At 45.9% G+C, this 24,058-nt stretch overlaps 1 protein-coding gene across 6 annotated transcripts in view; it reads left to right on the top strand.

Annotated features, from left to right (window-relative positions):
- The window catches only part of SFMBT2 (Scm like with four mbt domains 2), a 150,627-nt gene that overhangs the window by 18,243 nt on the left and 108,326 nt on the right, over positions 1 to 24,058 (top strand). For all 6 annotated transcript variants that reach the window (XM_032474011.1, XM_032474009.1, XM_032474014.1 and 3 more), the window contains 2 exons: positions 4,995 to 5,089; positions 7,659 to 7,899. In XM_032474011.1, coding sequence (XP_032329902.1) covers positions 4,995 to 5,089; positions 7,659 to 7,899 — 336 coding nt within the window. The remainder of the gene's footprint in view (positions 1 to 4,994; positions 5,090 to 7,658; positions 7,900 to 24,058) is intronic.

Below are 24,058 nucleotides of genomic sequence, written 5' to 3'. Positions count from 1 at the left end.
GTTCCTGCTCTTGCGTGGGGACGCTGCCTGCATCACCCCAGAATGTTAAAACCTTTAAGAGAAATAGTAGTTCTGAATACCTCTAAATTATCCTAACGTTTTTGGGGAAACAACCTAAATGTCCACCGATAGATGATTGGATAAAGAAGATGTGGCACACACACACACACACACTCAAACACACCACAATGGAATACTACTCAGCCATAAAAAATGAAATAATGCCATTTGCAGCAACATGGATGGACCTGGAGAATGTCATCCTAAGTGAAGTAACTCAGACAGAGAAAGAAAAATACCATATGAGACCGCTTACATGTGGAATATAAAAAAAGAGACAAATGAGCTTATTTATAAAACAGAGACAGACTCACAGACACAGGAAGCAAACTCATGGTTACCAAGAGGGGAAAGGGAGGAGGGGGAGGGCTACATTGGGAGTTTGGGGTTTGCAGATACCCACTACTATATACAAAACAGATAAACAGCAAGGTCCTCCTGGACAGTACAGGAACTAGATTCAATACCTTGTAATAACCTGTGATGAAAAAGAATATGAGAAAGATTATATATCTTGAATATGAGTATGAATCTCTGTACTGTATGCCAAAAACTAACACAACATTGTGAAGTGACTACATTTCAATAAAAATTTTTTTCAAAGAAGCCCAAATTTGAATATACTTTTTTTTTACATATTAAGCAATATTTGTTTAATTTTCTTCTAGGGTAGAAATTTGTTTAATTTTGAATATGCTTTGTTATAGGTGAAAAATTAAAAAAAATTATTCTAACTTTTTAAGATATTGGCTCTGACCCCCCAGTTTTTTTTTTTTTTTTCTGTATGGCTAATCGATCCATTCGCCTTGGAATTTCCATGTGTACTTGTGTGGGTGAGACTTTTAAATGGTGCCACAAAGATGGATTTCCTAGCGAAGCCAGAGATTTAAAGCAGAATCTAAACCTTCGTAGCGATCAGAGGCTGACTCGTAGAAACTCGAATTGAGTTTTGAACACTTAGATGTTAACAGGCTTCAGTGTGAGTCTTCAGGTGGTTTGTTTTCTCAGGTACTTCCCTTCTAACCTGTTCCTACATAAAATATTTTTTGTTCAGGCGTCAGTTGTGGGGCTGTGGAGGTTTGAAGTGGCATTGAATGTTTAGATGTTGCAAACATCTGAGTACAAAAATGAACGCTGGAAATGTGGGCCCAGTTTTTTATTTTTTGTTTTGTTTTTGTATTAGGAGCAAATTAGCTGGAGTCTCATGGGCTCTTCTAGGTAAAAAGGAAAGAGAGTCAACATTCTGAGTAGAGAAATGCAGATCTCTCACTTTTCACGCTGGGAGCATGTTCTGTCTGACTCAGTAGTATTTCCTCTCCTCTCCCTTTTTAATATCTTTTTCGAGTCGTGACCTCCCCTCGCTAGGAGATAGGGCGCTTTTTTCTTCCGGAATGTCTGGCCTTCTAGGCTCTGGGTAGCTGGGACAGCCACGAGGACCTCTGTGTTCAGGTGTCTGTCCCCCCGCCCCCTGGGTGTCGCCCTGCAGCTGTGACTTCAGATCTGGGGTTGAGGTTGGCCAGTCCTTTCTGAGTTTCATTCCTCCCACGTGTCTGAGACATTCCCAGTGGAACCGTTCTCTAAACCTTGTGATACTATGAACTGACCGTCAGCAGCTCAGATAACAAAGATTTGATGTCTTCTTCCTTTCTTTCCCCTTAAAAAATTATCTAGCCCACAAGGAGGGGGCCTGTAAGATTTCATTCATCCTGAGCGTGCTGATTCTTTGACGGGCTGGTGGTTCTGTGTTGAACATCCTCCCCTGCAAAGTTTGTCTTATTATTTAAGACTGTGAGGTTCTACACCCCAAGATTTGATTGTTTCAAAGAAGGCAGTGGGTCCTGGCTTGATTCCACTCCCGCACTCCCTCTTTCAGCAGCGTGTTCTTTTTCTAGTTATTATGAACTATTCCGGGTCACACGAGCAGCTTTTCTGTGTTCTAGAATTGGATCCCACTAGCGAACACTTCTGCCTTCTTTCAATTTGTGAAATTGCCTTTGTAGCTTTCCATAGACTGTTTGCATTACATCCTGGGGAAATGCCTCCACTGGGTCCTAGGCAGAGAGTGGAGGCTGTCAGAATTTCCTTGATAAAATGTTTGTGGGTTTAAGAGGTTTGTGCGTCAGCTGTAAATATTTGCTCTGGGTTTATGAACCCTCCACTCGTAAACGTGGTGTGCTTATCTGTTGCTCATTGAAATGTCTTTGGAGAATCAGCTGCTCAGGGCACAGGTGCTGGAGGAAGTGTTTTATGTTACAGATTCCGGCAGGTTCCAAAAGGCCCTATTTTGAGTAACCCTCAGTTTTATGTATGACTTCGTTGTTACAACAGCGTGCTTAAAGTTAACAGCACTGGGCATAAAGGTTTTAACTTATTTTTTATTTTTAAAATCTTTTTAGGGGGGTAGTTGTTGGGTTTACTTATTTATTTATTTTCAGAGGAGGAACTGGGGATTGAACCCCGGACCTCGTGTGTGCTAAGCACGCGCTCTACCACTTGAGCTATACCCTCCCCCTTGGTTTTAATTTTTTAAATCCCATTCGAGGTCTGACTTTTCGGTCCTTTTTAAAGTATCTGTGTAGATGGCAGAGAGCAATGGAACTTTCTTAAGCACTGACCTTACTGCCTCACACGTGGAGGTCACAGTGTACCTTGTCATGAAAGCTTCTACAGTCTGATTGGGAGAGGACACTGGAAACATAGTTTGCCATGAAAAATTATAAATTGGGTGCACACAAAATTTGGGGGCATAGTCTAGGTGAGAATTGTATAGAGGATGGAGAACTCAGATGGATGGTCTCAAAGCTGAAGCTGGGGAATTTAAACTGTGGTCTTAGCCTCACCACTGAGTGAGGGTCTTTTCCAGTCGTGGTAAGGTTCATCCGGGCCTCCTGATCCACGCACTGACTGCAACCGGCAGTTCCCAAAGGCTTGGTCTCAGCCTGTTTCTGATTCAGAGGAGCCCGTTCCGTTTTCAGCAGCCGTGATTCTCAGAAAACGTGGGCCTGGGGCCGAGTATATGCCCCTGTCTTCTCCCCAGCCCTTTCCTACTCTGCAGACAGGCTCCTGAAGCCCTGCCCGTTCTGTTCTCCCTGAGGGGGGCTGCTGCCTCCCGCCCACCCCGCCTCCTGCATCTTCCCACTGCCTGACGAGATGCTAGGTGTCAGCGCTCCCCAGCACGGAAGGACGGATACGTTGGCCCGTAGGCTGCTGTGGATTCTCCAGGCGGAGAAACGGGTGGTGGTGGTGGGGTGGGGGTGCCTGATGCCTGCTCCAGGCAGAGGAGTGACCTGGCGAGGCGCCTTGGAAAAGTCCCAGCTTCCACATCAGCCAGCCTCCGTGGGACACCTGCCTCTGTGGCTGGCCAGCCATGGGACCCTGGTGACTCCCCCGAGTGTCCATCTGTCAGGATTAAATGAGGTGATGTGAAACAGTTAGCGGAGAGCTGTTACCCAAGACACCAGAGGTCTCACGGCATCGCTGTGATGGCGTGTGGTCTCTTGGTGGAGTCAGAAGTGCCTGACAAAGGCTGGAGCAGCGGGGCCCACAGGAGGCTTGGTTTGAGCTGAGCCTGGACAGGAAGGGTGTGAAGAAATTAGCGACTTTCTCTGCGACAAGTTAGCTACCCGGCAGATAGCGCACCAGGCTGCCTTGGCAAATAAACGGTGCTGCGTTGGTGCCTCTGGCTAGTGGATCAGGAAACAGACTTGGTAATTGATGCCCGGTGCTGTTTGGGGGAACAGAATTGTGGGAGAGCATTGGGTACCACCCTGCGGGGGTTTCTAGAATGGCTGCCTTCTCTTTGGGTTTGCTGCCCTGACTTTTAGCAGCTGGAAACCTGCCTTGCAACCCTTGGTAGCTGGTGGCTGCAGGACCCAGGGGCTCTCTCCAGGGAGCAGGTTTCTGATGGAAGGACGCGATCCCTGGGTGGCTCAGATGCTGGAAGAGCTACGAGGGAAGGGTTTTCTCTGCAGACGGCTTTTTTTGGTTCTCAGACATTTAATTATAAACCACTTTATTGAAGTCAAGTTGGAGGAGGAAGTTTTTAGCCACTTGGCTTTAGAAGACAGAGTTGAAGGCAACCGCCTTTCAGCTTAGCATCTTCTGATGCTACAAAAATTATCCTCCTCTGTCAGTTGCTGAGACTAGATAGAATATGAAAAGAAAATGGCTTTTCCTACGCACAGTTTAGATTCATTAGTTATTATATTGAAGTAGAGTTGATTTGCAATATTGTGTTAGTTTCAGGTGTACGGCAGAATGACTCTGTTGAACATAAAATACACATATTCTTTTTCATATTCTTTTCCATTATGGTTTATTACAGGATATTGAGTATAGTTCCCTGTGCTGTAGAGTAGGACCTTGTTTATCTATTTTATTTATAGTAGTCTGTATCTGTTAATCCCAAACTCCTAATTTATCCCTCCCCCCATCCCCTTTCCCCTTTGGTGACCATAGTTTGTTTTCTATGTCTGTGAATCTGTTTCTGTCTTGTAAATAAGTTCATTTGTGTCATTTTTTAAAAATTCCACATATTAAGTGATACCATGTATTTGTCTGTCTGACTAACTTCACTTAGTGTGATCATATCTAGATCCATTCATGTTGCTGCAAATGGCAGTATTTTGTTCTTTTTTATGGCTGAGTAGTATTCCATTGTATATATACCACCCCTCATTTCTCCAGTCATCTGTTGATGGACGCAGGTGTTTCCATGTCTTTCTTGAGTCACCTGTCTGTAAAATCAGCAAAGGGAAGCTTTGCCAAGAATCCAGCAGTGGCCTTCTACACCATGGAGTTTGTTTCCTTCTTGCATGAAGGATTTTCTGGTTTTCATGGAAGGGCAATGCCTTTCCATTCTTTTTTCCCCCCATTCTTTGTGCTAGTATTGACATGCTTCTCCTTTTTTGTTTGTTTCTTTCTTTGCTCAACAGAAGAAGGCTCAAGCCTGGAGGAAGTTGGCTTTAACTGGGGAGAGTATTTGGAAGAGACTGGCGCCAGTGCGGCTCCTCACACATCGTTCAAACATGTAGGTGACGTCCCTGCTCCTTCTGATCTGTGTGGGGGGGGGGTGGGAGAGGTGCAGGAGGATGCCAAGCCTCTTGGAAAAAAGGGAATGAAAAGAAAAGAGAACTGTGGCCAAGGTTGCTTAGAAATATGGAGGAGATTGGAAGTGAGTTTGATTTCACAGGGAGCTGCAGGTAAGGTGGGACCTTCCTCTCATCTGGGGCTGGGACCCAGGTGGATGCTCAGTGTGAGAAACGACCTGCAGTCTGAACGTTGTTTTACGCCTCAAAAAGCCAGGTTAGAAAGACGTATTCCCTGCCGTCTGAGGGAGCACAGCCTGACCCAGGGTAAGGTTGATGCAAAGAAATAAAAAGCCAGCCAACTAGGCAAGGAAGTGACGTGTGTAATGTCTTCTTAAGAGGTGTCAGGAGCTGTGTATTTTAACGCTGAATTGGTATTTTTATTTGAAAGGACACCTCAAAGTGTTGCAGCCATTTGTGGGCATATGAGTCAAATTACAGGAAATAACCATAAATACTCAGAAAACACTTGGGTCAAACCAAAAAAATCACCCTCATCAATGCTGTTTCTTTAAACAATGCAAATAGTCTGCCAAGCAGAGGGCAAGTTCCAGGAAATTTTAAAAAATCAAGTTTTTATCAGATTTTTGCTGAGACGTGAGATTTTGGTAATATTCCGTTAGCAAGAAGAGGCCTACGTTTCCAGGACCTAAGTTCCTAGGTATTACTATTGCTTTGCTGGAAATGACAGTTTAATAATGAGAAACGTTTTCTTCCTCTGCTGGACTTCCCAGGGCAGAGATTGAGCCTGAATTATCGTGAGCAAAGTGGGGGCACTTTCTTAACCTGGGCTTCCTTCTGGCTCTTTTGTTGGGTTATGAAGCCAGAACTTTCTCTCTTTCAATGCGACATTTTACTCTTTTTGGAGATGAAGTGTTCTTTTGAAAAGGAATTTAAAACCTTACTAAATTTGCATGACCTCGTTAAAGGTCGACCGCGCTCCCAGTTCCTGTTTTACACTGACACTCGTAATGTTGCCATTACTGGTTTATTAGGAATGCGGTTGTGGCCATTTAGTGAACCCCCGAGCTGAATATTATAAAGCTCACTGGGCATCAGTGTGGATTTTGCTTTGCCAAAGCCATGGTGACGTTTGCCTTTCACGATGCTGGAACCACCTGGTTAGATTTCTCCAGGCAGTTTAGGGACCAGATACTGACCAACAGTTTCCTTCTTCTCTGTACCGCAGAGTGACTGATCTCTCTCCATACGGGGCCATTCCTGTTCTCTTTCATCCAGCTAGCTCTCCTGCCTCCGTTTCAGTCCTAGTACAGGGTCCGATCCTGTGGGTGCAGAACGTCCCCAGGCCTGCCCTCCAGGCTTAGAGGGAGAGCAGCCCTGGACCCCTGGACCAACAGTTTATAATCGCATTGTCCCTAAAGTGGCTGCTCCTCACGGACATCAGATGTGTTAGCTTTAGAATGCTACCACTCACCAGGCTGGAAAGCTTGCTTTTGCAGGGAGGGCTGGCAAATATGAATAGATTACAACCCTTATTTTTAAAAAAAGAAAACCCGAGGCTGCTCTGTTCACACAGTAGCTGTTGGCCACGTGGAGCCATCCAGCACTTGGAAAGGGTCCCGTCCAAATTGAGACTGAAACTGAGCAAGACCCTTCAGGGCCTTCCTGGGGAGAGACCCTCCTGTGTCCCCGGCCCCTTGTCTGTAGAAAAGTGTTAGCCCCCTAAGGCCTTCCCCGAGTTACAGAGAGCAGATTCCATCAGCGAAGTGCGAACAAACAGAACCGGGAAGGCGGTCACGCCAGACAAAATAATGATAGTTTAGCCATAAACAAAGTGAAGGACCCTTAGTTTTCCCCAAGGGCAGTAGATAATACCCTGAGCTGTATCGCTGAGTTATTTTGCACACGCTAAACCCCCACCAGGTGGAGGAAGTTAACTGCAAGCCAGCCCCCAGCCCGTAGACCCCAGACTGGTTGGAACCAGAAGGTTCACCCGGTTACTTTGCCACCAACCAGTCAGAGAGCTCTGCGCCCTGTACTCACGCCTCTAACCTTGCCTTTAAAAATCCTTCTCTGAAGGCCATCCATGAGCTTGGGTCTGTTGAGCACCAGCTGCCCATTCTCCTTGTTTGTCGCCTGCAATAAATACTGCTTTCCTTCCCCACAAGCCAGTGTCAGTAGATCGGCTTTGCTGCACATCTGGCGAGCGGACCCAAGTTCTCTTTGGTAACAAGATGGCTTTGTTGGAAAAGAAAGATCTAAAATGTATCATTATTACTTGTTTATAGTGAAGACATCTTGAAATGATGCTGTTTGGGATCTCCTGGGTTAAATAAAATTCATTATTAATTTTCTCTCTTTTCTTTCTTTTTTTAAAGTGGCCACTGGGCAATTGAACATCACGCCAGTGGCTCTCATTGTATTTCTCTTAGACAGGGCTGGAGGTGGGCAACAGAAATGTCAAGTGCTGTGTTTCTGGTAGTTCTCTTAATCTCCTGGAGGGCTGTGTCAAGTGTAATACTGGATTTCCTGTGTTTCTGGTTCCTTAAGGTTGAGATCAGCATTCAGAGCAACTTCCAGCCGGGGATGAAACTGGAAGTCGCCAACAAGAAGAACCCAGACACATACTGGGTGGCCACGGTCATCACCACCTGCGGGCAGCTCCTGCTTCTGCGCTACTGTGGCTACGGGGAGGACCGGCGCGCCGACTTCTGGTGTGACGTGGTGATAGCGGATCTCCACCCCGTGGGGTGGTGCACGCAGAACAACAAGACCCTGATGCCCCCGGACGGTGAGCACAGGCTGGCCACCTCTTGGCCCTCCGCCGTGATGTTCGTAGAGAAGAGTCTTGTGGGGGTTTGATAACTGGTTTACCAGGATGGTCCAGCGCGTTCAAGGTTGCTTCTTGAGTGGCGTTATTCGCCTTAGGGCATCTGAGTCAGGGGGTGACGGGTGCGTTTTCAGATGTTGGAGCTGAACCTGAGAGTCAAACCCACTGCGGCCTTTGGGCCTTTGAGCCTCTTCCTCCTGTGGGTTTTGGAGGAAGGAAAGGGAGGCTGAAGCGATGCCTGGGATGGGGGTCCTGTTCTCCCTTTGGTGATGGGTTCTCTTGCTTGTCTGTTGCTTTAGAGACTTGACATTCTGAACAGTGCTCTAGAGCACCAGAAACAGGCTTCTCTAATGACTTTTAATCTGTCTCCTTGTGGGAGGACCGTCAGGGTGGGAAGCACGTAGAAAACCAAACAGATTTTTTTAAATTTATTTTTTTTTGAAGTGTATTTGATTTACAAGGTTAGTTTCAGGGGTACAGCAAAGCGATTCAGTTTTATGTTTACATATATATATATATATATATATATATATATGCATATATTTTGATTTTTTCCCATTATACCTCATTATAAGAAATTGACTATAACAATCCCCAGGTCCATCCATGTTGCTGCAAATGGCATTATTTTATTCTTTTTTGTGGCTGAGTAGTATTCATTGTGCATGTGTGTGCGTGTGCCTATGTGTGTGTGTCACATTTTCTATATCCACCCATCTGTTGATGGACATTTGAGTTGTTTCCATGTCTTGGAAAAGGTGATTGTCATTCTGAGTGAAGTAAGAGAGAAAGAGAAAGAAAAATACCATATGATACTGGCTTAGATGTGGAATCTTAAAAAAAAAGGACACAAATGAACTACTTATTATTTATAGCTTAGATGATTGATTTCTTGAATATGTGTGAGCACATTTGATGGTCCTTTATGAATGGGGGAAAAAAAAGAAATTGACTATGGTTCCCTGTGCTCTACAGTAGGACCTTGTTGTTTATCTATTTTATGTACGGTAATTTGCATCTGCTAATGTCAAACTCCTAATTTATCCCCCACTCCCTTTCCCTTTTGGTAACCATAAGTATGTTTTCTATGTTTGTGAGTCTGTTTCTGGTTTGTGAGTAAGTTCATTTGTACCATTTTTTCAGTTGATAGCACTTTTAGAGAATGAGACACGTTCCCATTTGCCAGTTCTGAGGGTGCAGACGTGGGTCAGTCCCGGGGGCAGTGCACACTGGGGGGCGTGGAGGGGGGCCGGGAGGCAGACCCTGCTGCTGACTTGCCACCTTGCCTTTTTGCTGTCCTTGCGTGTCTCATTCGTGACTTGCTCTTAAATCTGACACTTTCTTAAATGTCCTTGGAGACGATGGAAGATGGTCTCATTTTATAATAGACCCTCTCGTGGGTCGTTTTAGAGAGAAGTTCCGGGGTCCTGAATTGTAACACTTTAGGAGCTAATGGGTTCATTTGGCTAAAAAAAAAAATCCATGCTGTTGCTTGAGAAAAGCGGGTGTAGTTGATTAATCAATTGTTCTTTCTCGCTTGGTTGAAAAACGTGGTGGCAGTCACAGTTTCGGAAACACCATCAAATTTGTATCCCGCTGGCTTTGTGCTATTAGGCAAGACACAGACACACTTAAAATGACAAATTGAAAATGAAAAATGGGGAAACCCCATGAAAAGAGAAGCCATTAATGCAACTGAAAGATGAGAAGCCTGTTCAGACAATCGCAAGTTATGCTAATTTGAGGATCTCTTTATGGCTCGTTTGAAAGAACTTTAAAAAAATTTAGTAGGTGATCGATCCGGCTTGGAAATCTTTAGTGCGGAGAACAAAGTCAGGAAGTAGCAGGTTCATGGGGCAGAGGGCTTTATTGATTGCTAGAGTGCAGGATAATTATTGCTTTGTAGCCAGAGGTGGCAGCTGTTCCAGAGGGAGTCGTCGAATCTGTGTTTGAACAAGGATTCTTGTTGGTGTGGCTTTCTGTCTTCCGAGAGCCCATAGCATTGTAAATCCCGCCACGGTACCTGGTCGATCTTCCCGTGATTAAACTTAAAAGGCATCGCAGACTATTAACACGCATGAAAGCAGCCCCCCACATCTTGTATGTTTGTTTGGGATGCTCTTTGGTGATAGATTTTTCTTACTGATCCAAGAATTAGGGGGTGGTCTAAAGCAGAAACACGGCAGCTGGAGGCGGAAGGTGAGGGTTCTTTTCTTGCCTCCTGGGTGAGTCCCCTCTCAACTTTCTCTTCTTTGAAATAAGGAGGTGATAGTATCTAATCTCTAAAGAACTTTCCAGTCTGACCTGCCTTGGTTTGTGATCCTTGGAAAGGAAAGAGCGGCTGCTACTTTTCCTATTATACGCATGAGGAATGGAGTTTGTTTTGGAATGAGGATGGATCGAAATCTAGCCCAGGGGTCTGTACGAAGCACAGCAGTCACGTTTCTGTGTCACTCTTGGGGATGGTGTAGTTTCAGTGGATTCAGGGGCAAACTAGATTGGGGAATTATGATGAGTGCCTGGGTCCTTTGTTGACTGCAGTGGATAGAATTTTACTCAGTACGGAATTGTAGACGCCAGTTCCCCAATGGAACCCAGAGGACTGGAAGTCATCAGTTCCTAAGAGATGGACCTGTATGTGGATGTCAGCTTCAGAATACCACTGGCCCGAGCAAGGGCTGGATTCGGGATGATTTTGCTCGCTGACGGGAGAAGGCCATCTGCAGGACTGCCTCTCCTGGTCACTGTGCGGTGCTCAACATCTTGCCAGTGGCTCTGGGATTCTCCAGGTAGTGTTAGGTCTTGTGAACTCACTGCCCTGGAAGAGAATCATCTAAAAAAAATTTAGGTGATATTTGACCGAGCTTGAAGCATCCTTTGCAGTCCTGTATTTTCCTGCCCGGCTCTTGTAAATGAATTTCATCTTTGAATCAACACTGGCTGTCATCACTCCGTTCGTGTCGCGTGGAAGGAAGCAGTGGCAGCCCCACCGTATTTTGTTAAGATGGGACTCTGCTGAGCAGCAGAGAACGGCCTTCCTGGAGACATCTTCGGACAGACCTGGGTTTCGTGACCAATGGGCCATTCGTTCACAGAGCGGTGTTCCTGCTCCAGGGCTGATCAGCACTTATCTTTCACATTAAAAGTATTAAGATGCACAGTGCATGAACGCATCCCTGAGTGCGCCGGAGGATCGTAGCGCGTGTTAGGGGAGCCACGTGTGAACCGCTTGGGCTTGGTAAATCAGTACGGCTTGATTTATTCATAAGCGCAGGCACGCCTGCAAAGGGCAGCTGCCAAATAATTATTGTTTATGGTGATGATGTAAGGAATTCATTTAATCCAGTGACAGTTTCACTGTTATTTATTGAGAAGAAGGCACATCACCTCTTCGTGTCTGGGGTTGGGGTCAACTCTGGCGTTGCAGCAGGTGGTTGCCGGTCCCCGAACGGAATTCTCTGAGAAGACTGCAGGTGAATATGTTTGAATATGCTCACCCTAACAACCCCTCTACCCCCGGCTTATAAATCGAGAAGTGTTTATGTGCGCTTTCTGCTGTTGCCATGAAAGTATTGGAATTGCTGCTCCTGAGGAATCACGCCACTAATTTTTATTTTCCCCGTTATTAAGACTTCCGTCATTTGAATTGCAAACTCTGCAGTCTTGCCAGAATGACTATTTGCCATTCAAAGTTGAATCAGAATTACTGGAGTTAGTTAGTAGATAACTTATTTGAATAAAGGCATGTTTATTCATGAGGGGTGAGGACAAAGTGTGAATGTGGCCTTCTGTTGGGGGGGGTAGATCGCGCCCACTTTGGAAGCCTGGTCCTCGACTGTTTTCAGGGGACGGTGGTTGTCACTGTAGTTGGTTGTGAAATATGAGATGAGACAGCTGGTGCCCAGGACTCACCAGTCTGGGCCCATGGTTTAACTGGGGACTCTGGGAAGTAGAATCTGCTTATGTTCTAGGAGACTCTCAGTGTTTAAAATTCATATTTTATTATTTACTTAATTAATTTATTTGTATTTTTTAATTTATTTACTTACCTATTTTTTTTCCCCCGTGTTTTATTATTTAAATGACATTTTAGTAATGCGGACGGGATGTGAACAATGACGCTATATCATGGACAGTCTTACAATGTAACTGGAATCCCATTTGTATTTGAATGAGAAAATGAAGTGTATGTACTAAAAACTCCAAGAGCAAAGGAACCCTAAGGGGCTGCTTGGAGTGGAGGGAAGTACGTAGCCTCACTCAATATTAGATTGTTTAAGGTAGAGAGAAAAAAACCATATGTTACAAGGAAGGGTAGGAATGTGTTTGACAACAGTAAATAAACTAAAAGTCATAGTTAAGGCATTGGGATAAGTGAGTTCACATCCTGTTGTCAGGAAAGCCATTCTGGTCCTCGTAAGTGAAAGAAGGCATATTTAGGTGGGAAATAAAGCAGCCTTTTCTCTGTAGGCACTTAATGCCCCTGTTAAAACAACACCCACAGTTCGGAGTCCTGTCTGGTCACGTGGAGTGCCTGTGGGGGATTGACCATGGCGTGGACAAGAGTGGACCTGGCTTGCGGATGTGTGCACTTGTGCGTGAGCATGTGTGTGTTTATAAGCCTGTGTGAGCGAGTGTGCACATTTGTATGTGTGTGTGAGCGTGTGCATGTGTTTTGATCTGAACAGCATTTCAAAATGATTCTGGTGTCTACAGACCACATCACTGAACAATTTGGATGATTTATGGCATCTCGCGGGAACCTGGGAGATGTAGGCATGCCCCCCCCCCCGCCCCCAGCTCTCCCGGCGGCCCTCAGGGCAGCCTCCGCCTCTCCCGGCGGTCCTCTGCTCTCCAGGCCTTCAGCTCTCTGCTTGGTCGCTCTTATCTGATCAGGTCCTGCCTGCTTGGGTCCTGTGACACCCCGAGTGTCAGCCACTGAGCCTGTGACCTCAAGTTTCTGAGGCTCCCTCTGACAACACACCAAGTTGGACCCAGTGATCGCTAAGATCCCCTTCAGCTCAAAAACGTTCTGAATCTAAGAACCCAAGGAACAACGGATGAGAATTCATGAAAAGGCTCTGAAATAAATACGTTTTATGAATAGAAGCCTAAGGAACTGTAGGGGTTTTGGCCAATGGAAGGAAAAACAAGACCAAGATGAAAAGAAATGAAGGGAGGCTAAATGGTCCTCATATAAATCAGCAGCCTTTGTCTGTATAGGTAGCGGTGAACTCTGTAAATTTCTGTTTGGTGTTTATATTTATCTTTTGAAACTCACTGTACCCCACTTAACCCCTTTATCATTTTGTTCCCCAGTGAGCAAATGAATCATGAATTTTAGTGTTTGAGTCATGACTCTAGTTAAAAACAGTTTCTCTCATTCACAAAATATTTTTGTCATGTAGCAAGCAACTTAATTTAACCCTATGCTAAGAACACCCTTGCAGACTGGCTGGGATGACTCTTATGTTACATTTGAAAAAAATGTGACTTGGGATGGGTGAATAATTTGGCGCCAGGACTAGCATCTCGGAGCACATTTTAAGCCAAGGGCGATTTTCACCCCCAGTTCTGAAATCAACAGCAGGAAGGTTGGTAAACATCTGTTTATGGATTAAGTTGTGTCAGTGAGACTTTCGAGTGCTCAGGCTTGGAACATTGGAAACGTACTATTAAGAGAAGTGGTAGAATGCGCTTCTGGTGATTTTAAAGGAGACGGTAGGAAACTCCTTGTCCAGAATGGTTTCCGTTTTGTCATCTTTGGAGGCACGTAAGTGGAAGAGACTGGGTCTGGCGCTCCCTTGCCAAGTGGTGGTTGTGAGATGATGGAAAGTGATGTAAATGGGATCCGACGCTGTTTGGGCTCTTCTGTGCTCCGGGAAAGCTGCAAGCACAGAGCAGCACTGTAGGATTTTACTTTCTGGTGTTTGTCAGAAATGCATTTATCTTCTTTTACTTCTTAATCCTGCAGCGTATGCACTTTAAATCAAGCCAGTGCTTAGTTCTGCATGAAAAGGAGGCTGAGTGAGTTCTGTGGATTTCCTTGCTCTGTGGTCTGATGCTTTTCCTCGCTGTTAATCCTTCATCTCCTGGCTTCATCTGTCTGCTCTGGGCTGTGTGCCCCCCATCCTGCCCTGGGCTACTCTCGACTGGACTCAGGTCCTCATGGCCTCATGCAGGGGGGCTTGGCTTCCCTCTGGCCCCTGTTCCTACTCTGGGCGAACTCTAGTACCCCAGTGACCCTAACACAGAGCCTGCAGGAGAGACCTCCAGTCACCTGTGAACAGACACAGCTTGTCTTCTGGGACCTCTGCTCTCCCAGTTCCGATCTGACTCGTGGACCTCCCTGTGTTCCTGCCTGAGCCAGGAGCCCTCAGTGCCGTCCGTCAGATCTCCCTCATGCCTTTCCCTCCCTCTCGCCTGCTGGATGGGTGTTTCCACTTCTCTCCTTGCTCTGGATTCCTGAACAAGCCTCTTGACCTTACACTGCTTCTTATTAAGTCTCCCATCATGGCTCCATGTCCCTGGGCCCCTGCCAACCTTCCAGGGCCATGTCCCCCTTCCAAGTCCCCATCCCAGATCAAGGGCTGTTGCTTCCATCCCAGACCATGCTCCCAATCTAGACCCATTCCCCCAGTCCAGGACTGTGCCCCCACTGCAGGTCCTTTCCCCCGTTCCAAGGCCATCTGCCCATTCCAGGTCCATGCCCCTATTCCAGGCTCATTCTGCCATTCGAAGTCCATGCCCCTTTCCATGGCCACGCCTCCATTCCAGGGTCACGCCTCCAGTTTGAGTCCTTCTGTTTGGCAGGTCCCTGGGAGAGTTCACCTTGTCTGACTTCAGCTCTAAAGGAATGACTGATTTGTGCATAGATTGTGTCCTGAGCCCAGAATCTTGTTAAAGCTTGGTGGATACAAATTTTATTTGAAGTCCTGGGGATTCAGGCAGTGAGATTCAAAAGTAGAGTTTGGTATTGTATTGATCAGGGATCTCAGAACCAATAGGATCTGCATATATATATGTGTGTATGTGTGTGTATGTGTGTGTGTGTGTGTGTGTGTGTGTATAATACACAGATCTACTTTAACAAATTTGGCCCACACAATTGCAGAGGCTTGGCAAGTCCACCATCTCATGGGGGGAGGCCTGTGGCTGGAGACCTAGGGAAGAGTTGCAGTTGTAGTTCAGTGACCATCATCTGCTAGAGAATCAGGAAGAGCCAATGTTGCAGATGAAGTCCAAAGGCCATCTGCTGGAGAATTCCCTCTTTCTCGGAGGAGGACAACTCCTTTGTTCTTTTCAGCCCTTCAGCTGATTGGGTGAGGCCCACCCATGTTAGGGAGAGCAGTCTGCTTGCCACAGAGTCCACTTATTTAAGTGTAAATCTCATCCAAACACCTTTAAGGAAGTACAATGTTAGGAAATCCAAAATACTGTTTTATTACATATCTGTGTACTGTGGCCCAGCCAAGTTGACTCATAAAATTAGCCTTCAGCAGTCTGGCCTTCTCTCCTCTGCTGTCTTAACACCTTATCAGAGAAGGAATGGTCTGCATGCATTTGTGATCACTGGAGTAGTTTTCCCCTGAACAGACGAGATTCCACTGATACCTCTGTGTCAGTGCTCTTAGCAGAATGCTCTGGGAGGAACCTGAGAGAGCGTGGAGTAAATATAAGGTGTTGGCACCTTTGAGTCTGAAAGCAGAAGTGCCTGGGTGAAGGGCCAGAGAGTCTCCTGAAAAACCAATGTGAATGGATAGACATTGAAGTTCACTGGCTCGATGCCTGCTTCTCAGCAGGGCCATCCGCCTTTGTCCACGAGGTTGGCAGGACCTCCCCAAGGCAGTGTCTATGCCACAGTCCTCGCTGCTGAGCCAACCTGCCCACTGGGATCGCCTACAAGTGACTTAGCTATTGCAGATGTATGTCCAGAAAGATACAGGGTCTTAAGAGGTAGTAGCTAGCGTGCCTTCCTCCTGTCTTCACCTTGGAGGTCATGCCTCTTGATTAGATGCTGGATGTATAAGTCAGGCTCTCCTGGACCAGCCATCTTTGATGTTAGCACTGCACTGAGGCCAGGACAAGAGGGGCCTCTGGCCAGGGCTCTGTATTTTAGAGGCCCCTGAGAATCACTGGCAGTAACAACTACATTTATTGCAGAGTGGAGAGCGGAGAATTTGCATCTTCCTTCCCTTGGTAGACCCAGAAAGAATATTAGATTTAAAGTAAGTTTGAGTTTACCAGTTGTGGTGAACTTGGCTCTGTGTCACTGCACAGCTGTAGAGTTCCCACGTTTTGCATTTTCAGACGTCCAGTCACATGAGCACTAATCGTTAGTGGACGGAAGAGGAACATTTTAGCTCTGGTCCTGGAGTGAGCTAAGGTGGCTGTGAGCCCTGGAGAAGTGTGTTCATCGCCTTGGGCTGAACTTCCACATCCCAGAGTGGATGAATTGGGTGCTCATATTGGCGTTACTATTTTTAATTGCTTTCCTTCAGAGAAAATTTTGGGAGCGGAGAGCATGGAGCTGGCCTGTGGTGTTCAGACGGTAGCGCTGCAGAAAAGATGAACATACTCCATCACTAGTTTTGAAGCTGGCCTTTGTGTATACGGAGATGCTCCCAGTCACCTGCGCGAGTTTCCTTTTTCTACTTGAACGGTTGTTAAAGAACCTTTGCAGGTCTGTTCCAGTGGCGTTGTTCAGAGTGTTGTCATTTTTAGTTTTTACCTGACTGTTGGGTGTGGGGCTGTGAGGAGCCCACTTTGCTGGCACCTGTGACCTCTGTTCCCGTCTCTGGAAGTGTCAGCTGCAGGACCCACCGCGGTCATCAGTGTTCGGGAGCCAGGACCTTGGACAGTACCTCATCGCGCGACCTGCCTTTCTGGGTCAGCGTCCAGCACCTGCATGTTGAAGCCCTGCTCCAGGGGGTGGGGGAGACACACCCAAACTCTATACAAGTGGGAGGAACCTGCAAACACAGAGGATGCGTGAAGGCTTATTCCTGGCTGCCAACAGCCACCGAGTGTATTACGCTAGTAGGAGGTGAAGATTTATTCGTTGCTCTTTCTGAACAGCAGAGTTGTCCTGCTGATGGGCAGCTGGGATCCCATGGCTTGCAGTTCCTGAACCGACTTCCACTTTCTAGAAGATCTGTTATCTGAAGACTTTAAAGGACTCAGTCTAAGGTGTAGAGCCTGAGAGGTGAGGGGTAGCGATTAGCGATCATGAGCTTAACAACTTGAAATTCAAGCAGCTTTCAGAGCTCTAGAGAGAGTCCTGTCCTTCCTGTCTATCAAAAGATACATTTTTGGTTGGAAGAAATTTTACTCCAAACCGAATTTGTGGTTGCCTTAAACTAGGAGAAAATAAATGTCTTACTAAAATGCTCAGAATTTTTCTGAAGTGAAGAACATCTCCATTTTTAGTTTATCCTAAAGAGAGTTAATAAAGGACCACACTCTTTTGCATAGAACTGATTTGAGTGTGAAGAAAAAGTCAGTTCCGTCTTTACAGAAAATTTAAACTTATGCCAGTACCCCTAAACTTGAACAGTACTTATCAAACAATACCATGAGTCGCCTTTTGCAAGATAACCAGCGAAGAACGGGGGTGAGAGTGTGTCGGATCAGGAATGGAGCAGAAAGTAGATGTTAACATCTTAAAAATACGTAATTCAGTGAAGTTCATGCACATCTCGATCAAAAATAATTACGAAATAATTGCAGAGTAATTCTTATGGGGTAGATATCATCTCTCTGAGATGAATTAACTTTCCCCATGGGGTAGATTTCCTCACTGGTTGGCCCTGGGCAGGATAAGCCAGGTTTTGAAAATGTTAATTAATTAATTGTTACTGTGTTTATTCTTACTAGTTATTGTCATTGCTGGACCGTGGGAAACAGGGGGAGAAATTGGGTCGGTTTAGGACTGTGTGTGTGTGGTTGTGTAGGACTCGGGTTGGCCTGAGTGTGGAAACACGAAAGTATTAAAGGTATTCGTGGAAAATCTCAGAGCCAGGATGGTGAAATGGGTTTTGCTGTGATCTTCAGCCTGGGAGGTGAGGAACAGCTGTGTCTCGAGGTCCAGGCGGGCAAGGATTTGTATTCTAGAAAGTGTTTTCATATCACTGGGTCTAGTAACAGCGGTTTTGAGCAGATACCCATCTAATTAGTAGGTCCCTTGAGTAACGTGTCATTTTGCATATTTACAAGCTTCCCTGCAAACGACCATTTTAATGAGAAAAAGAGGCACTTTATCTCTGCATCAGTGTATGTACGAAGTCAGTGGGCACCATAAGACATGGTTCATGTTATCAGTAAAAAGAAATGGACTGTTGTATCATTTCTGTGGGGTTCAGTCTGATGCAGAAAGTTCTCTGGAAATTAAGTGAAGCTGAATCCCACAGGCAGCCTGGGAGCATTTGATCTTCACTTTCTGTTGATGGAAAATGGCGAGAAAAGAGGACAGTCCTGTTTAAGCGAAGCTGCATCAGCGTTCCTGCAGTTGATGAAGGGCTGAGGACGTCCTCTTCTGCCCTCGGAGGACCGATGCTTTAGCTGCAAGTTGGTATCGGTTACGGGTCATGCGTCTCGTTGGCAGCTGGATTTTAGGGTCTGTGTCTGACGGGAACCCTGGGACAATGCCAGGGTTATGGGTTTGAATGGGGCTGCTGGGTTCCCCTCCAATTCCGTTTTGAAACTGAGGCAGCACAGAGCGGACCCGAGGGTCATGTCCTAGCTGTGGTTTTGGTTTTGTTGTTGTGAAGAGTCGGGGGCTGAGGCCCCTACGGGTTCCCAGTGAGTTTCCGTCCTGGTGACCCTTGCCAGGCGGATGTGATAGGGGGCTGCTGGGCCAGCCGTGAAATACACTGGATTTATTTCTCATTATTTATCGTTGTATGGATCCCATGGTCATCCACTGAAGGAATTATTGCTTGATGTCAACCACACGCTCTCAGGGTCTGTGGATAAAATGGTAGAATAACACACGGGAGGTTTCCGGTGTCCCCTTTGTCGGGACCAGTGAACAAAACACATGCTTAACGCTAAATTTGGTTTTCCCAAGTGGACGGTGACGTGTAGAGTTCTTCAGATGAGTGCTTTTCTCCAGATGTTAGTTCTCCTTGTCCCATCACTCATTTCTCTCCTTCTCCTTTTAAACTCCCCTGAGTTTGCATGAACCCCAGATCGCTTTTTGAAGATAGTCTCCTTGGAACAATTCCAAAGTGTTTCTTTCCCTCCCCGGGTGGAGGAAGCTAATAGAGAAGAAACATCTTGGGGAAGGGGAGGAAGAGGTAAAGACTATTAGATGTAAAATAAGCTGCAAGGATGTACTGCACAACACAGGGGGTATAGCCAATATTTTATAATAACTATAAACGGATTATAACCACCAGACTCAGGAGCCTAGCTGGATACGTATGTTTAAAGGTTGTTTTTCGAGATGATTGTAATGATCGCAGTTTCCTCTTGGTTTTCCTATCCATGTGGATCGTGAGAATTCTTTTCCTATTGAAAAGTAACCCACTTCCAGACAAGTAGATAAACTGGATTTCCCAGGTTAGGATTTGTGATTGAGGTCTGAGATCCCCAAAGCCAATCTGTAGTTCACTGAAACTGCTTCTGTGATCCACATTATAAAACTCGTTGAGTATGTCCTTCGTAATGATATTTTTTCATTCAGAGATTTATAACGCTTGGTCAACTGTTTAAAGGACGTAGCATTTGTATTTTTAAAAACTCTGTTCTTCAAATAAGCATTTAGCGCAATTTAGTTTTATATTACCAAGGATCAGAAGACTTAAGATCTTTGTAAAAATTAGTTCTCTGTCAGTATCAATTGACTAGAAAAGAAAATAAAAAGAAAAAAAAAAAAAGAAAAAGCACCCATTTACAGACTCACGGCTGGACAGTGTGTCAGAATTAATTATACGTGCAGCAGAGTGATGGTGGATACGGAGAAATTCTCAGCACAGGGGAGATTTATTAGCTCTGGCTTACAATATAAATTTTATTTCTGTACAGTCACTTGGTTTGTAATGAAGACTGGAGAGGCTGGAGGACGCCTGTCAGATTATGAGCACAAAAGGAGTCACAGAGGAGTATCAACCTGGAAGGTTTTCAAGCGAAAAACCAAAAACCAGAAAAACCCCTTCCCTTGTGCTGCACCAGAATAAGGGGTGCGGGCGCTGAGGCTTCGCTCCGTGCAAGGCTTGCTGTGCCTGAGTGGGGCCGCAGCGGGGTTTGAAACCAGTACCCGAGTCCTGACCGTCACCTGCTACCTGGGGCTCGTCAGTGAAGGAAGCCGGGACAGGAAAAGGCATCTGGAGTCTTTGTGCCTGTGTTTCCTGCAGCAAAAAAGGTGTTTCGGTCAGAGACTGGTTTAGAGGAAGCAACACAAATTTTGAAAGCACATCTGACTTGGGATGTGGTGTGCGGTATGTGAAAGGGGAAAAAAAGGAAAGCGAGGAAGAGAGAGGGAGGGGGAGGGAGAGGAACTTAGCTAAGGTGGCTTGGCTTTGATGGAGTTTGTCCTGATTAGGTAATTACGGTGATTATCAATTAACCGGCCGTACTTACAGGTGACATGCCTCCTGGGGTGACCTGGGCTCTGTCGCAGGACCAGACAGGTGAAGGGATGCTTGAGGCCACTGGGTGCCGATGTACTCAGCTTACATCTTGTCCCTCTGGGACAGGAGGGACCGATTAAGGTTTGCTCTTGGAAGTCAGGCGACAGGAATCAAATTCATGGTGAGGTTTCGCCGAGGAGAGTGTTTTAAAGGGAGTCTCGAAATAGCTGCCTTGGAACGGGCTGGCCCGGTTATTTTGAAAAATAGTGAGAAATGTTATAAAGTTGGCTGAAGGTATCGATTTATGGTCCAGGCTGTTCAGAGCAGAATCCTGAGAAACAGGCTGCATGGTTGCTGGAGGGACACCGGAATGCCCCTCATTAGGGAGCCTCCACACATCATTTTTGGGGCAGAATGAGAGGTTTCTGGATGTGGAGGGCGGTCCCTGGGGCCTCAGACCGTCTTAAGGAATCTCCATCCCTTCGAGGAAGCCGCGAGAGGTACGTCTTCGGGGGTTTCTCAGACCCTGAGCAGTTACAGCTATGAGGGTTTTAAAGTATGACTCTGGATGTCTTGTCTTCGCTGCGGATGAGGGTGGGCTGGGTGTCCCCTCTCCTGGAACCTGGGCGGGTGTGCAGTTTCACGGGCTCTATTAACCCGTTAGCCCAGGCTGTATGTGACAGCAGTCAGTGTTGAAGGTGCCCATGAAAAGAGCCCACAGTCAGATGATAGCAGTGCAGATGCCTGTTGGCTTCATGCACTGAGTTTGGGGCAGAAATGAAAGATTAGGCAAGCTGTCCAGTTTTCCAAGGCTCGTGGTCATTTGGGTCTTTCATGGCTAAAGTGTGTGGTGCTAGAGATTTTTCAGAAATTATCAAACAGGGGGGTTCCCTGCTATCGCAGATTTGGAAAGAAGTTGCTAGAGAGGAAGATTCTAGATGAAGAAGGAGACGTTCAGCCTGGGCTCAGACCAGCAGGGAGGGCAGCCCTGTTCTCCTGTCGGGCAGACACGGAGGAGAGCTCCGAGGGCTGGGAGTCTGAACTCTCCATGGTCACCTTTTCTTAGAAACAAAAGAATTTTTTTTTTAAGATACAGAATTCTTTGTACAGAGAGAAGCTTTTGTCTTTTAAGCAGTTAAGAAAGCATGACCTCAGAAAGTGGGTTTGTCTGGGATTTCAGTATTTACTGTATCAAAGGGGAGATTGTTTTGCTCAAAATCCTGCAGTAGGACCGCGTTAGGCAAAGAATTGGAAGTGGATGTAAAGCACGCACAGGAATTCTGCAAAAACTAACTCAAAATGTCCCGTCGGTCTAAATGTAAAGTGCGAAACTGGAGAACTTCTGGAAGAGAAGGCGGGAGCCAAGCTTCACGACCTGGGTTTAGACAAAGAGTTTGTTGACAAGAGACTGAAAACCAGGTTGATACATTGGGTTTCATGAAAGATGAAAACTTAAACTGTGTGAATGACACTATTGAAAAAAACAGAGAAGTGGGAGGGTGTAGCTCAGTGGTAGAGCGCGTGCTTAGCCTGCACGAGGTCCTGGGTTCAGCCCTTGGTATCTCTATTAAAAATTTAAAAAAATTTTTTTTACTAATTAGGGCATCACTAGATTCAGAGAAATCTCCAAATATCAGTGTCTAATGCAATGAAAGTTTCATTCTTTAAAAAGAAAAAATAAAGAGAGAAGCTGCAGACTTAGAGAAAATATTTGAAATGACCTGTGTGGCAGAGGACTTCCATCCAGGATCAAAAAGACTCTGAAAACTCAACAGGGAGAAGAAAATAACCCAATTAGAAAAGGCACAGAAGACTTAAAAAAAAAACAAGACTTTATCTTTTTAGCCATTTGTATCCTAAGTGCTTAAGAGAAATGCAAATTAAAACCACAGGAGAGAATTCTACGTTCCTATTAGAATTGCTAAAAAAAAAAAAATTACTCACAGTACCGTGTGTTGGCAAGGCTGGGGAGCATCTCCGCCTCTCCAGTCCTTGTTGGTGGGAATGCAAAATGCAAAAACTGTTTTGGGGAACAGACCGGCAGTATTTTTTGTAAACTTAAGCATAAACTTACCCAGCAGCTGTACCCTTGGGTGTTTACCCTTGAGAAATGAAAACTTAACTTCTTGGAAAAAAATCTGTGTCCCAGTGTTCCTTGTTGCCCAAAACTGGAAACAAACCCAGATGTCTTTCAAGAAGTGAGTGGATGAACAGTGTGGTCCACGCACATAAGGGAGTTATTGCTCGACAGTAACGAAGGATGGAGTCTTGATACGTGCGCCACGCGGAAGACTCAAAGGCATACATCTGGGTGGAAAACAGTAGCCTTGAAAGGCTCTGGACTGTTTGATTCCATCGATATGACATCCTTAAAAGGCAAAACTGGAGTAGTGGGGAGCATCACTCTGTGCCCCGGCTGTGAGGTTGAGGGAAGGTGGGACTACAGAGGGACACAGGAAGGAACCTTTCTGGGAGGGGGGGGCGGTGATGGAACTGTCCTGTATCCTGATTGTGATGGTGACACTGTGAGTCTGTCCATGTGTTGAAGTGCATAGAAGTGTGTACCCAAGAAAGGTCAGTTCTGCCTTACCATAGAAGAAAAGTGAGATGACAGAAACAGCCCTCATTGCTTCTTTGCTTGATGCAAGAGAAATTTGAGGGGAGCAGCTCCTTGCAAGGAAGACCTGGTTGCTCCCTGGCGGGTGGTGGTCCAGATTGAAGGAGGTGGACAGGAGGACTGCTGGGTGGAGGATCGCAGGGAGGTGACACTTCCTTTCACGGTGACATTCCCAAGATTGTCTTCTTTTAAGTGTTGACTTCCTAAAATATGCCCCCAAGAAACACATGGAGAAATGAGAAACCCCCTCCCTCCCCAAGAAGGGAAATTTGATTTGGTTTGAAGGGCACATGTGGAAGAGAAAGAGAGATTCCTTTGGGACCAGGAAACCAGGCTTGACTCGATGTGATTATGAGGAGTGGGAGATGGAACGTATTCATTTTTCTGGGCACTTGGTAGAGATTTGACTTGCACGGCTGGAAATCGAGGCTCGTCAGAGTCTTACAATTAAATTACCGCGTGCAGCTTGGAAAATTAAAGGGTAAACGCGATAGTCTGGGTGGTTTGAAGACAGATTTATTTCCAGACAATGCAAATGGTTATCATTGGTATTCAGACTAATACTAATATTTATAGGGAGTGTCACAAGTGTTCTGTGTCTTCCAGACGGTTGCTGCCTGAGCTGATTTCAGATGGGAATTGGGAGCCGAAGCTTGAGCAGGCGAGATCAGTGATTCCCAGGGGCGCCCTGTTGCTGCCTGGGAGGGTTTGGGAATGGGGAGGTGCTAATAGATGGGGAAGAGCTACTGGTATTTCGGGGGGCAGGAGCTACAGATACCCAGTGTCCTGCAGCACATCGGACAGTCCTGTACAGTGAGGAATTGTTCCATGATCTCAGGATGGCCAGCTGGAAATGAAGGTGAAAAATGCATGTAATTAATGGAGTCTGGACCCTAGTCGTTTCTGTGTAGCTTGCATCGTTTTAAAGTAG

This window comes from Camelus ferus, chromosome 35 (genome assembly GCF_009834535.1).
Source record: "Camelus ferus isolate YT-003-E chromosome 35, BCGSAC_Cfer_1.0, whole genome shotgun sequence".
Classification (NCBI taxonomy): domain Eukaryota; kingdom Metazoa; phylum Chordata; class Mammalia; order Artiodactyla; family Camelidae; genus Camelus; species Camelus ferus.
The sequence above is the reverse complement of the archived record's forward strand: the minus strand, read 5'-3'. Positions and strand labels throughout refer to the sequence as shown.